This window comes from Balaenoptera ricei, chromosome 15 (genome assembly GCF_028023285.1).
Source record: "Balaenoptera ricei isolate mBalRic1 chromosome 15, mBalRic1.hap2, whole genome shotgun sequence".
NCBI classification, from domain to species: domain Eukaryota; kingdom Metazoa; phylum Chordata; class Mammalia; order Artiodactyla; family Balaenopteridae; genus Balaenoptera; species Balaenoptera ricei.
In genome coordinates this window covers 26,289,258-26,304,423 of record NC_082653.1, presented here as the reverse complement: position 1 = coordinate 26,304,423, position 15,166 = coordinate 26,289,258, and the positions used below count along the sequence as shown (strand labels likewise).

The following is a 15,166-nucleotide window of genomic DNA, read 5'->3' as shown; positions in this document are numbered from 1 at the left end:
GAATAAATATATATTCATATCATTTTCCTTTCTTTTTTTATTAATTTCTTGGAGATGTCTCTATGCTCTGGAAATGAATCCTTTGCACATATTTTCACCTCATCTGCCTTCATGGTATCACACTGAGGTTTTAATTTTTATCTAGCCATCTTTGTTATTTTCCTTTGTGACAATAAAGGCATTGTTTATCCCAAGATCACAGAAATTTTTGTTATATTTTCTTCTAGACATTTATAATTTTATATATTTTAGTCAGCTTTTTGTCCTGTATAAGTAATTTTGAGTATGGTGTGATGTATAAATATAATTTTTTTTTTTCTAAATTGGTAGACAGTTGTTCAAATACCATTTATTGAATAGTTTATCTTTCTCCACTGGCTTGAAATTCTATCATCATTATATAAAAGGTCTTAGCTTATTAATCCTCTCATGAAAAATCTGCATAATCACTGCAGATACAGTTACTGAAGAATCTTTATTCCTTCTTTTTGCCAACACCAACAATGGCCTTTGCAGTCCCCCTGACTTTCTTCATTCTGTCCTCACGTTCCTTTTGCTATTTTCTTGAGGTCTTTTTCTTCTCATACAGGCCATGTCTTGCAAGCCTGTGTTTGGGCTCATTCTTTGTGTAATCCAAGGAATCGTGATTCATGCCAAAGAAGTTGTCTTGCCACCACCAAAATGGGTTCTGAATCCAAATACAAAGATGACATCAGGTGTGGTCTTGTACATTTTGGCTAGTTTTTCCCGAATTTCTGTCTTAGGTACTGTTGCCTTCTCATCAATGACCATTTGTTTTTGCTGAAGTAGTTGGTTGGTCATGAACTTCCTGGTCCGGGTAGTTACTGTGTTGTTCATGATGGCGGCTGATCTGCAAGCAGCCAAGGAGCAAAAAAAATCTCTATCATCATTATATATCGTAGTCTTCTGTAATCTATTTCTGGACCCTCTCTATTATTCCATTAGTATATTTGTCTATTCTTTTTTTAATAGAATTTCACTTTATTATTTTTAAATGAAATTTTATTTTTAAAATTTATTTTATTGAAGTATAGTTGATTTACAATGTTGTGTTAATTTCTACTGTACAGCAAAGTAATTCAGTTATACATATATATATATATGTTCTTTTTCATATTCTTTTCCATTATGGTTTATCACAGGATATTGAATATAGTTCCCTTATTTGTCTATTCTTGCATGTATATTTCATAATTTTAAAAGAGATGATAAAAGTCTTTATAGACAATGTAATTAGAAAAAAGCTGGAAGGAAATGCATTAATATCTTTTTTTTAAAATTTATTTATTATTTATTTTTGGCTGTGTTGGGTCTTCGTTTCTGTGCGAGGGCTTTCTCTAGTTGCGGCAAGCGGGGGCCACTCTTCATCGCGATGCGCGGGCCTCTCACTATCGCGGCCTCTCTTGTTGCGGAGCACAGGCTCCAGACGCGCAGGCTCAGTTGTTGTGGCTCACGGGCCTAGTTGCTCCACGGCATGTGGGATCTTCCCAGACCAGGGCTCGAACCCGTGTCCCCTGCATTGGCAGGCAGATTCTCAACCACTGCGCCACCAGGGAAGCCCATGCATTAATATCTTAATGGTGGTTATTTCTGGGTATTGGGATTCTGTGGGTGATTTTGATTTCTTTTCATCTGTGCTGTCCACATTTTGTACAGTGTGCAAAGTACACTTATGTAAAATGGGAAAATACTTGCCCTTTGTCTTTGGTTTAGAGACTCCTGGTTTTGTGACCCTGGAACCTGGGTCAATGGGACACAGGCTGAGTATTTTGTTTTGGGTCTCTGTGACAATAAGGATAATCAAAAATTTTGTTGTTGTTGTTGGCAACATGGGGATACATAAGCTACCACGCTGGAATTTTTGATTTAGCAGGAGTGAGGAAGCCTCCAATTTCTCGTGCCAGGTCTGACTCGCTCTACCCCTGACTCTGTGCTCTCTCTGCCTCACACATGGTGGGTACCAGGCAAGCAACTCTCTTCTCATGCTAACCATTCAGGGTGGGGGCCACAGGAGTGATGTGTAAGGTGAAAGTGAGGAGAGCAGAGATTTAGCAAAGAGCATGATCCAACCAAGACTTGAGGAAGAATTTGGTTAAAATGCTTTCTTGGTGATTGGCTGGCAAATACGGCATTTCACTGTAGATATATATATGAAGGGGAATGAGTTTGTTCACCACATCGCTTTGAGTTGAGGTCAGGTCTTAGAAAATCTTGTTTGAGCCTTAGGACAAAATCAAACTTGTATGTCTTCATTCAATAACCATTCATTGATCAGTTATGATGTGTCAGGCAGCATTGTAGTTGCTGCTGAGGATAAAGTAGTGAACAACAACAAAAAGAACCACAAATCCCTGTCCTCAAGGAGCTCATAGTCTGGCCAAATGTTCCTGGTCGCCAGCTAGGTAGGAAAGGTGGTATCCCATCACCATTCTCAGCGGGCATCTAGGAAATTGGGGTACCAGGTGGGTGTGGCTCCTTGCCCAGGCCCCTCAGTACCTGTGACAGCGGCCAGGGTGAGCTCCAGCTCCCAGCACCGCTGAGCGGGATCACCTCTCTTGCACAGATAATCTTCTTGCAGAGCAGGCCTCGCCTGCCACACACGGCTGCCCTGCTGAGCAGCTGCATGGACGGCTACATCTATGCCTGGTCCATCCACGGGAGCGGAGGCCTGCTGGGGAAGTTCCCCGTGGACGCTGAAGACAAAGGGGATGTGGTGGTGGGTGCCATGGCCACTGATGAAAATGACTGGATTCTTGTCACAGGGGATTGTAAAGGACACATCAAGGTGAGGAAGAACTGGCGTTGAGATTGAGGGACTGGCATCAGCCAAGCTCTGGCCACCTCTTTGCCATATGTGGCCCTTGCCTAGTCCCTATGCCCTCTGGGTACTGGTTGCACTTGTAAAACAGTGGGCAGTGGGATTGGGTTACCTAGAGGAGTCCTCTTCTGCTCTCGTGGGCCCAGTGAAATGAGGAAGGGCTTGGTCAGGAGGCCCCTCTAAGAAACCTTCACCGTGGGCCCTGTGCTCCATCATTCTTTTCCTGCAACTCCCTCACTCCCAGCCGTGCATCTGATCTGTGATCAGCTGTCTCAGGAGCTGATTTTGTGCTTGGTGGTGATATGAGGTGAGAGTGTCCTGACATTGGGTCACTCACACCCTCCCTACATGCTAGCTCAGGGTCTGGTCTAGAAGATCCTGTGGGCCCCTTCCGGCCCTGAGTGTCTGGGTATCTCAGAGGTGTGAGTAAGAACTATCCCCCTAAAGTGAAGAGACGTGGTCTGGGAGGGACCCCCAGAGTGACCTGTATTCAAGGAGTGCTGGGCCACTAATCCACAATTTGTGCCTAGATCTGGGACATCAAGGATTACTGCAGACTTACTGACAAGCAGCCAACCCATCCTAGTAAAATAAACAAGTTTCCATTCTTAATTCCTAAACGGATTCAGATCAGCCTCCCAAACTACAGTCCCTCGGAGGAGAAAAAGGTAGGAAGATTCCTGGACGGTTGCTCAGAATAGTGCCTCTGAGCCCCACCAGCGAGCTGGGACCATGGTTCCCGTACTGAGATTCTGAATCTTTTATGTTTTCTGTTCAAGATTGTCTGGTTGATATGGAAAAGTTTCTACTAACCAGAAGTCACCGTTGACCCGTAAAACACAAGTATGCACACACCAAATACACCCACATACTCGCACATGTACACACACACACACATATATACACACCTTCCATGGGCTTTGATCTTTGTAATGAAGACCCTGGAGTCATGAATTCTTTTAAAAAATAATGAAAATATTTATGTATTTTCTTGAGTAGGTAATGCATTTACATAGTTAAAAATCACTTGATATTTCCCTGATGAGTAGTGAAGTTGAACATCTTTTCCTTAGTTATCAGGAAAATGCAAATTAAAGCCACAAGGTGCTACCACTACACACCTACCAGAATGACTAAAACTGAAAGGACAGGCAATGCCAAATGTTGACAAGGATATAGGTCAACTGGTGATGAATGGTTATGATGGTGGTTGCAGAATCTGTGAAAATACTAAAAACCATTGAAGCCAGCACTTTAAATGGGTAAATTGCATGTGAAATGTATTTCAATAAAACTGTGTTTAAAAGCTATAGAAATGATAGAGCAAATACTCTTTTTCACAAGTCTTTGTTTGTAGTTGTTTATCTACACATCTGGTAATTTATACCAAGGACGTAGTATGTAAAAGAACATAAATCTAAGGCCTTTAACGTGTACTGCCAAACTGCATTCCAGAAAGTTTATACAGGTTTGCACTTTATTAGCCTGTTTTGCTTTATCCTTGACAACATAAGGTTTTTATTTCTAGCAGTAGTTATCTGAGTAAGTGTCCCCTGGGTCTATCAGAGTGCCTTGCTTAGAGAAGACATTCAATAAAAAAATGTTTAAAGTGAAAAAAAAACTTTCAGTTGATTTTTAGATACAGTTTCTTTTGATTTTAATTAAAATGTTTGCTTGTTAGTGATGTTGACATCTTTCCTCATTTTATTGGCCATATATAATTTTGTGAATTGCCTCTTCATGCCCTTGGCCCATTTTTCTATTGTGATAACCATCTTTTATAAATGATAAAATAATCATTTATAAAATCATGATATAATCTTTTTAAAATATATTGAAAGATATTAACTCATTGCCTGTCATATGTATTACAAATATTTCCCCCCAATTTGTCATTTGCCTTTTAATTTCATTTATGATGACTTTTAAATTATAACATATTTTTGTTGTCAAGTTAATTTTTCTTCCCATTGTGCTATTTCCTGTCACTCATCACTTTCTTATTCAGTGATAAGTAGTCACTCATACTTTCTTTTCGATGTTTTATTTTCATTTTATTTTATGTTTCATTAGAAAGGATTCTTCTAGTGTTTATTTAGTTGTAAGATATAAGGTAATGATTTAAGTTTCACTACTTAGTTTATCAGGAATTCCAGCACTGTTGAGTCCTGTTCTCTGTTACCACCATTTTTCCTACCTTTCTTATCATTTACCAACGTTTTAAATATATATTTGGGTTGATTTCTGAGCTGTTGTCTTCCATTGTTCTGCTTAGTTTTTATTATTGTGACTTAACATACTTGAACATGGTAAAACACATCCTCCTTCATTAATCTTGTTTTATTTGAGAATGGTCTTGTGTATTTGCACTCATTTTCCAGTTAAGTAGAGTTTTATTCTCTCATAGTGCAATGTGATATATCACCCCCTTAACTCACCCTATTCTACGCCTGGTGCCCAACTAAACAACTTGAGAAAAAGACCTGGGTTCTTGTCACTTTCTAGCTGTGTGGCTTTGGGCTGGTTACTGAATATCTCTGACTCCCACTTCTCTCCTCTGTGCAGGACTCATATACATCCTGTAAGGTTATTGTGATGCTCAAATGGAATAATCTGTATACGGGCGGCTGGTAAACAATACAGCAATATGCAGTGCTTTTGATGATCTTACCAAAGGGACCAGTGAGAGCCAGAGAAGTGCTGGGACTTACCTAAGGTCACCAGAAACTTCATGTGGGAATGTGTCTAGGACTAGAACCCTGGCCCATGTCCCAACTCCTTCCAGAGGGCTCTGCTGCCTCCAGTCCTGGGTGCCCTCTGATGAGCCTGTGTCTTGGTATAATTAATTCTCCTGCACTGTCCCCTGTAGGTTGAGGCTGGCCAGACCATTTCCCTGGTTCCACCCAAGCTTCTGATTATCTGGAAGGCCCATTTGGATAGTGTGGCAGACATCCTGTATGTGGACAGCCTCCAGCTGGTTATCAGTGCTGGCCAGGACCGGGACGTCAAGGCTTGGAAACTCTCTGGTGACGCCATTGGTATGGTCCTGCTGAAGCTCAGCCATGCCCCATGGCCCTTCCTGGCCCTGGCCCTGTTAGAACATAAGAGGAGCATAACCTCATATCCTGGGGGTGGGGGTTTCAGGCAACAGCAGCTGTCTTTGCTCAGATAGTATTACAAGATGTGAGTCTTTCCAGTTGTCCATTCAGCAGTCTGTCCACCCATCCATCAACTGTCCATCCACTCATTCACTCATCCACCCAACACTATTTGCCTTTGTATATCAAATCATATATCTGATAAGGTACATTCTTTTCTCTTTTTAAAAATAAACTTAATTCTTGAGGTATAATATACATAACGAAAAACACACAAACCAAAAGGGTTTTCAGCTTGGTGAATTTTCAGAAAGTAAACATATACCCATATAACCACCATTGTATTAAGAAACAGAACATTACCAGCACTCAGGGCTCCCCTCATCTCCTAACCCAACCATCTCTACCTACTCCTCTCCAAAAGGAACCACTGTTCTGATTTCTAAGTCCAAAGATTAGGTTTGTCTGGATTTGAACTTTGTGTAAATGGAATCATCTGATAGCTTCTCCTTTGTGTCTGGGTTCTTTCTCTCAAACACCATTATGTTTGTGCCATTCAGCCATTTGTTGACTGTAATAGTTCATTTATTCTCATTGCTGAGTAATATTCTGTTGTTGATACACCATGCTTTATCTATCTGTGCTACTGTTGCTGGGCATTGGGGCTATTTCAGGTTATTAAAAATAAACACTGCTATGAACACTCTTATAAGATTTTTTTGGTGAACAACTGTATGCATTTCTGTTGGATAAATATCTAAGAATGGAATTGCTGAACCACAGAGTAGACACATTCAGTCTCAGTATATACTGCTAAACTATCTTTCAAAGTGCTTACCACTTTGTACTCTTTCACCTGTCCCATAACTTTGCCAGCACTTGATATTGTCGGTGCTTTAAATTTTAGCCATATTGATGAACATATAGTAACATTTCATTCTGTTTTTAATTTGCGTTTCCCTGATGAGTAGTGAGGTTGAGCATTTATGTATTTATTGATCACTTGGCTGTATTGTTTTGTTAAGTGTTTGTTCAGATATTTTGCCCATTTTCCTATTGAGTTATTTTGTTCTTTTGGATTTATAGGAGTTATTATATTTTCTGGTTATGAGTCCTTTGACAATTATATATTTTATAGGTGCCTCCAACCAGTTTAAGCCTGCTTTTTATTCTCAGTAATGTCTTTTGATGAACAGAAGTTGTTAATTTTAATGTTATCCATGTTCTCAATCTCATCCTTTATGGCTTGTGCCTTTTATATCCCTCCCCCCTGCCATTTTTTTTTTTTAAGGTGGTTAAAAAACAAATTACATGCAATCTACTGATTCAGCAAGTCCAATTCCGGGTATGTGTTCAAAGGAAATGAAATCACTATCCCAAAGAGATATCTGCACCCCCATGTTCATTTCAGCATTATTTACAATAGCCAAGATGTGGAAACAAAGCTACATGCCCAACGATGGATGAATGGATAAAGAAAATGTGACATACATTATTTGTGACTCATATATATATCATATATAACATATATGTATTGTGTATATATTATATATGTATAGTATTGTATATGTATGTGTGTGTATATACACACAAAAATACACAATGCAATATTATTCATTCATAAGAAAGAAGGAAATCTTGCCATGTGTGACAACAGGTGGGTAATATGCTAAGTGGAATAAGTCAGAGAAAGAAAAATACTGTATGATCTCACTTCTGTGTGGAATCTAAAGAAACCAAACTCATAGAAACAGAGTAGATTGGTGGTTGTCAAGGACAAGAGGTGGCATGGGGTAAAGGGATAAAGGTGGTCAGAACACACTTCCCGTTATAAGATGAATAAGTTCGGGAGATCTAATGTACAGTATGGTGACTACAATTAAGAATACTATATCATGTACTTGAAAGTTACTAAGAGATTAGATTTTAAAAGTTCTCATCCCCCAAAACAAAAAAATGGTAACTGTGAGGCGATGGATGTATTAACTAACCTTATTAAGGTAATCATTTTGCAATAAGTCAAATCATCATGTTGTACACCTTAAACCTAACACAATGTTATATGTCAATTATATCTCTAATTCTGGGGAAAAAAACATGAAATCTACCCTCTTAACAAAATTTTAAGTGTACAGTACAGTATTGTTAACTGTATGCACTTCGTTGTAGAGCAGCTCTCTAGAACTTAATCATCTTGCATGACGGAAACTCTGTACACATTGGACAACTCCCCGTATCCCCCTCCCCTCAGACCCTGACAACTACCATTCTACTTTCTGCTTCAATGAGTTCGACTGCTTTAGATACCTCCCATAAGTGGAATTATGCCGTATTTGTTCTTCTGTGACTGGCTTATTTCACTTAGCATAAGGTCCTCAAGGTTTATCCATCCTGTAGCATAATACAGGATTTCCTTCTTCTTGAAGGCTGAATAATACTCCATTGTATGTATATATCACAGTTTTTGTTTATCCATTTGTGAATTTATGAACATTTAAGTTTTTTTTAACTCTTAGATACTCTAAATAACACTGCAATGAGATATCTCTTTGAGATCTTGCTTTCAATTCTTTGGGATAAATAACTCAGAAGTGAGACTGCTAAATCATATGGTAGTTATATTTTTAGTTTTTTAAGGAACCTCCATACTATCTTCCATAGTGGCTACACCATTTTACATTTCCACTAACAGTGGAAGGGTTCCAATTTCTCCACATTCTCACTAACACTTTTTATTTTCTGTTCATGTTTTTGGTTTTTGACAGTAGCTATCTCTATTCCTAGTTTGCTGAGAAGTTTTTTCGGTAATCATGAATAGGTGTTCGATTCTGTCAAATGATCTTCCTGCTTCTATTGTGATGATCATATGGTTTTTCTCCTTTATTCTGTTAATGTGGTAAATTACACTCTTTGAATTTTGAATGTTAACGCAATCTTGCATTCCTGGGGTAAACCTTAGTCAAGGTGTATTAATCTGTTTAATACATTGTTGAATTCTTTTTGTTTGTTTTTGGCTGTGCCATGCAGCTTGCAGGATCTTAGTTCCCTGACCAGGGATTGAACCCGCACCCCCTGCAGTGGAAGCTCAGAGTCTTAACCACTGGACTTCCAGGGAAGTCCCATGTTGAATTCTGTTTGGTAAAATTTTGTTGCTTCTATGTTCATGAGGAATATTGATCTGCAGTTTTCTTTTCTTGTAATGTCTTTGTCTTGTTTTAGTATCAGTGTAATGCTAGTCTCATAGAATGATTTGGGAAGTACTCCTTCTTCAATTTCTGGGAGAATTTGTATAGAATGGGCATTATGTTCCTTAAATATTTGATAGAATTCACTATTAAACTCACTGGGTCTAGAATTATCTTTATGGAAAGGATTTTGATTATGAATTAAATTTCTTTAGTAGATATAGGGCTAATTAGTTTTTCTATTTATTTTTGTGTCAGTTTTGATAAAGTCATTTTTTTCAAGGAATTTGTTCATCTAAGTTTCAAATATGCTGTCATTAAGTTCTTCACAATAATGCCTTATCATCTTTATAATGTCTACAGGATCTCTATTAATGTCCCCTTTTTCATTCCTGATACTGACAATGTGTTTTCTTTTTCTCTCTCTTTTATCAGTTTTGCTAGAGGTTTATAAATTTATTAATATTTTCAAAGAATCAACTTTGTTGATTTTCTCTATTGTTCATTTTCTATTTTATCATACTAAGTGAAGTAAGTCAGAGAAAGACAAATATCATATGATACCACTTACATGTGGAATCTAAAAAAGTGACACAAATGAACTTATTTACAAAACAGAAATAGACTCACAAACATAGAAAACAGATTTATGATTATCAAAGGGGAAAGGGGGTGGGGAGGGAAAAATAAGGATTTGGGGATTAACAGATACACATTACTATATATAAAATAAACAGCAAGGACCTACTGTATAGCACAGGGAACTATACTGAATATCTTGTAATAACCTATAATGGAAAAGAATCTGAAAAAGAATGTATATAAATATTCTTTTATATATATATATTCATATATATGTATATATATATAAAACTGAATAACTGAATCAATTTGCTGTACACCTGAAACTAACACAACATTGTAAATGAACAATATTTCATTGGTAAAATATCTATATTTAGGTCTTCCGCCCATTTTTTAGCTGGATTGTTTGTTTTTTTGATATTGAGCTCCATGAGCTCTTTGTATATTTTGGAGATTAATCCTTTGTCTGTTGTTTCATTTGCAAATATTTTCTCCCATTCTGAGGGTTGTCTTTTTGTCTTGTTTATGTTTCCCTTTGCTGTGCAAAAGCTTTTAAGTTTAATTAAGTCCCATTTGTTTATTTTTGTTCTTATTTCCGTTACTCTAGGAGGTGGGTCAAAAAAGATCTTGCTGTGGTTTATGTCAAATGGGAAGTAGCAGCATAGCACAGGGAGATCGGCTCGGTGCTTTGCGATGACCTAGAGGGGTGGGATAGGGAGGATGGGAGGGAGGCTCAAGAGGGAGGGGATATGGGGACATGCATATGCATATGGCTGATTCGTTTTGTTGTGCAACAGAAACTAACACAGTATTGTGAAGCAATTATACTCCAATAAAGATCTATTAAAGGGACTTCCCTGGTGGTGCAGTGGTTAAGAATCCGCCTGCCAGTGCAGGGGATACGGGTTCAAGCCCTGGTCCCGGAAGATCCCACATGCTGCGGAGCAGCTAAGCCCTTGTGCCACAACTACTGAGCCTGTGCCCTAGAGCCCGCGAGCCACAACAACTGAGCCCGTGTGCCACAACTACTGAAGTCTGTGCGCCTAGAGCCCAAGCTCTGCAACAAGAGAAACCACCGCAATGAGAAGCCTGTGCACTGCAACGAAGAGCAGCCCTGGCTCGCTGCAACTAGAGAAAGCCCGCGCACAGCATCGAAGACCCAGCGCAGCCTAAATAAATAAATATATTTATTTATTTTAAAAAAATCTATTAAAAAAATCAGTATTTCAAAAAAAAAAATTCCATTGTCTCTGACTTCTATATTTCCTCTTGAAGGGTCAGTTGTAAGTTGATACTTTTTGGGGGGCTTTTTAAAAAAATTGAAATATGATTGATGTACAATATTATGTTAGTTTCAGGTATACTACATAGTAATTTGACATTTGCATACTTTATGAAATGATCACCATGATAAGTCTAGTTTCCATCTGTCTCCATACAAAGTTATTACACTATTCCTTATGCTATATATTACATCCCTATGGCTTATTTATGACTGGGAGTTTGTTCCTCTTAATCCCCTTCACCTATTTCACCCCCCAGTCTTCTTCCCCTCTGGCAACCACTTGTTTGTCCTCTGTATCTATGAGTCTGTTTTTGTTTTGTTTCATTTGTTTTATTTTTTTAGATTATGTAAGTGAGATCATACAGCATTTGCCTTTCTCTGTCTGACTTATTTCACTTAGCACAGTACTTTCTAGAGCCACCCATGTTGTCACAAATGGCAAGATTTCTTCTTTTTTATGGCTGAGTCATATTTCGTTGTATATATATCTCATCTTTATTTATTCATCTACTGATGGACACTAAATTGCTTTCATATCTTGGGTGTTATATATAATGCTGCAGTGAACATTGATGTGCATATATATTTTCAAATTAGTGTTCTTGTTTTCTTCAGGTAAATACTCAGAAGTGAGATTGCTGGATCATATGGCAGTTCTGTTATTAATTTTTTGAGGAGCCTCCATGCTATTTTCCATAGTGGCTACACCAATTTACATTCCCACCAACACAAGTGTTCCCTTTTCATGGCATCCTCACCAACATTTTTTAGTGATCTTTTTTGATGATAACCATTCTGACAGAGGTGAAGTGATAGCTTATTGTGGTTTTGATTTGCATTTCCCTGATGATTAGTGATATTGAGCATCTTACTTACTGTAAGACTTACTGTATGACTTTGTAGCACATCTGTTTTGTTTTTCTTAATTAAAAAGAATTCTGCATCAGGAGAATGGCCTACAACTCAACTATACCCTGCCCAGAAACAGGACTCATGTTTCTCTATTCTCACTACCTACTTTCTACTCCAGCCCTGTTCCTCCCCAGACCCACTCCTAACCTCACATCTGATAGATGCCCAATAATGTTTTTTTTTTTAATTTTTTAATTTAATTTTATTCTTTTATACAGCAGGTTCTTATTAGTTATCCATTTTATACATATTAGTGTATACATGTCAATCCCAATCTCCCAATTCATCACACCACCCCCCCACCCCCCCGCTGCTTTCCCCCCTTGGTGTCCATACATTTGTTCTCTACATCTGTGTCTCTCTGCCCTGCAAACCAAGTTCATCTGTACCATTTTTCTAGGTTCCACATATATGCGTTAATATATGATATTTTTCTCTTTCTCACTTCACTTTGTATGACAGTCTCTAGATCCATCCACATCTTTACAAATGACCCAATTTCGTTCCTTTTTATGGCTGAGTAATATTCCATTGTATATATGTACCACATCTTCTTTATCCATTCTGTCGATGGGCATTTAGGTTGCTTCCATGACCTGGCTATTGTAAATAGTGCTGCAATAAACATTAGGGTGCATGTGTCTTTTTGAATTATGGTTTTCTCTGGGTATATGCCCAGTAGTGGGATTGCTAGGTCATATGGTAGTTCTCTTTTTAGTTTTTTAAGGAACCTCCATACTGTTCTGCATAGTGGCTGTATCAATTTACATTCCCACCAACAGTGCAAGAGGGTTCCCTTTTCTCCACACCCTCTCCAGCATTTGTTGTTTGTAGATTTTCTGATGACGCCCATTCTAACTGGTGTGAAGTGATACCTCATTGTAGTTTTGATTTGCATTTCTCTAATAATTAGTGATGTTGAGCAGCTTTTCATGTGCTTCTTGGCCATCTGTATGTCTTCTTTGGAGAAATGTCTATTGAGGTCTTCTGCCCATTTTTGGATTGGGTTGTTTGTTTTTTTAATATTGAGCTGCATGAGCTACTTATATATTTTGGAGATTAATCCTTTGTCCATTGATTCGTTTGCAAATATTTTCTCCCATTAGACGCCCGATAATCTTGTGCTATTACCATTTTACATGCAAGCCGCTTAAAGCCCGACTGCGGACCATTCAGTCATTGCCATAGCACTCTCTCCATCTAGCCTACATGTGGGGCAGGATGCTTTAGGCCTGAGCTCCAAGTATATCCTAGGGTTAGTGTCTGATTCCTCCAGATGTTTGCCGAGTAGCTAGCATAATGCCTGGCATACTGTGGGCATAATAAGGTGTAGGCCAGGGGTAAGGGATTGCTGGCTGACTTGAGGGTGGGTGGTGAGGGGCAGAGTGTTCAGAGGAGGTGGGGGTAGGCCAGTCCTTGTTACTGAACTGGGTCTGGTTAACTCACAGGGACATTTGGCCTGAGTGTTTGGAAAAAGCTGCAGGATGCCCCGATGATTAGTGATCGCGAACTAAGAAAAAGCTTAAAGGAGGAGGATGACTTCATAGACGCTGATGAGAAGACCTTCCATCTAGAGCTTCAGTGAGTTATCGCAGTGTTCACTGGTCAACTGGTCAACTCTGGCCTGAGGAGGGGGATGCTGGGAGCCTCCTCAGATCCCAGGTGGCCTCCCCTGGCTTGGGTAGTGCTGGACATATTTGGGTAGGGCCCTCAGAAGGCCACAGGCTTGGGGATTGCAGGCAACTTGACTACACAGGTGGCAGCTATGGCCTAGGAGCCTGAGACTCTTTTCTAGCCCAGATCAGCTACAAGATTGAGCAGTAAAAACCAGAAAATATAAAAACCCAAGTCCTTAGATGGGACCCTGCCCCAGAGCCAGGTTCAGATTTGCCAGGGCTGGCTTCCCTGCAGAGGCCACTTCCATGTGGCTGGAGGCCCCTGGTGGGAGAGTGCCCAGGGCTCTGGTCCTAAAGAGACACGTGCGTTATTTCTCTGATTCGGGGGAGGCAGGTTGCTTGCTACTTGTTCTTTCCTCTACAGGGTCCTCCTCCACCTGGGCTCTACCCCTATTCCTGACCAAGTCTCAGATAAATTTGGGTCATTCAAAAAGTACTTATTGAGGACCTGTGACTGCCAGGTTGTGCTAGGTTCTGGACATCCAGAACAATCCAGACACAGGTCCTGCCTCACAGTCTACTTGGGGAGATGAACATGCAAACCCATGGCCACAGTTCTATGTGATAAATGATAGGAGTACTAAGAGCAGGCATGGCTCAGAGGATAATCACCTGACTGGGTGGAGCAAGTAAGGAAGGCTTCATAGGAGAAGAGATTTTGGAATTGGGTTTTGACATGTAAGTAAGAGTTTGCCAGGAACTCATAGAGTCCTTATGGCCCCTATGCTCCTGTCAAGGCATACATCTTTACAGTCCTGTCGGGAGATATCAAACAAGGCAGAGGCAGGGTTTCCATGGGAGGGAGAGTATGTTTAAGTATTCTACAAGGGGAGGCCCAGGAAAGGTCAGGATGGGGTGTCAGGCCTCCATAGAAGAGGGCATAGGGTGTTGGGAAGGGTTGCAGGGCTTGTTGGGGGCCAGGATAAGCAGGGCGTTGCTAGTGTTAATTGAACACTTGCTCAGTGATGGGCCCTGGGCTGTATGGCCTCAGGGGAGGGATGAGAAGGTTGGAGAGGATCAGGCCCAGAAGGGAGAAACCCTCTTGCTGTTTCTGGGAGGGCTGTCTGTGGCGCAGAGGGCATCTCATGAAGGAAAGCCCCTCACATCAGGGAGGAGCGGGATCTTGCTGAGGCGCTGGTGTACCAGCGGCGGGAGCAGGTGGCCCTCATGGCTCTCCTGTATGGCAAGGCGGACACAGAGCCTGAGGCCTGGGCCAGGCTGCAGAAGATAACCCTGACATCCCCATGGGCCGGAGAGCGTTCCCCGGAAGACATTGAGGATAGCTGGTACAAGTGGGAGTCCAAGGACAAGCAGGTGAGGCTGGGTGGGGGCACGGAGACGGGTAGGGGAGCCCTCAACCCTCAGTCCTGAGCCTTCGCCCTTGCCCGGGACTCCTGCAGGTGAGCGGTGTCCTGGGAGCAGCATACAAGCCCAAGGAGCGGTTGCAGGGCCCCAGACTTCTGTTCACCGACGTGCAGTATGGCTGGATGAAGCACCAGGTAAGGCAGGGTGGGGCTAGCTCCCTGAGACGCTGGGGCTCGAGGCTGGGGGGGTGTCCCATCTCCATTGGCAGCCACCCTTGTGCC

At 40.5% G+C, this 15,166-nt stretch overlaps 1 protein-coding gene and 1 pseudogene across 1 annotated transcript in view; one reads left to right on the top strand and one right to left on the bottom strand.

Moving 5' to 3' along the window:
• EFCAB8 (EF-hand calcium binding domain 8) overlaps positions 1-15,166 on the top strand; it is a 56,934-nt gene that overhangs the window by 39,400 nt on the left and 2,368 nt on the right. Inside the window, exons 20-25 of the mRNA XM_059897242.1 lie at positions 2,585-2,806; positions 3,370-3,507; positions 5,709-5,877; positions 13,353-13,485; positions 14,690-14,894; positions 14,981-15,079. Coding sequence (XP_059753225.1) covers positions 2,585-2,806; positions 3,370-3,507; positions 5,709-5,877; positions 13,353-13,485; positions 14,690-14,894; positions 14,981-15,079 — 966 coding nt within the window. The remainder of the gene's footprint in view (positions 1-2,584; positions 2,807-3,369; positions 3,508-5,708; positions 5,878-13,352; positions 13,486-14,689; positions 14,895-14,980; positions 15,080-15,166) is intronic.
• On the bottom strand, positions 476-858 carry LOC132349112 (small ribosomal subunit protein eS24-like; annotated as a pseudogene).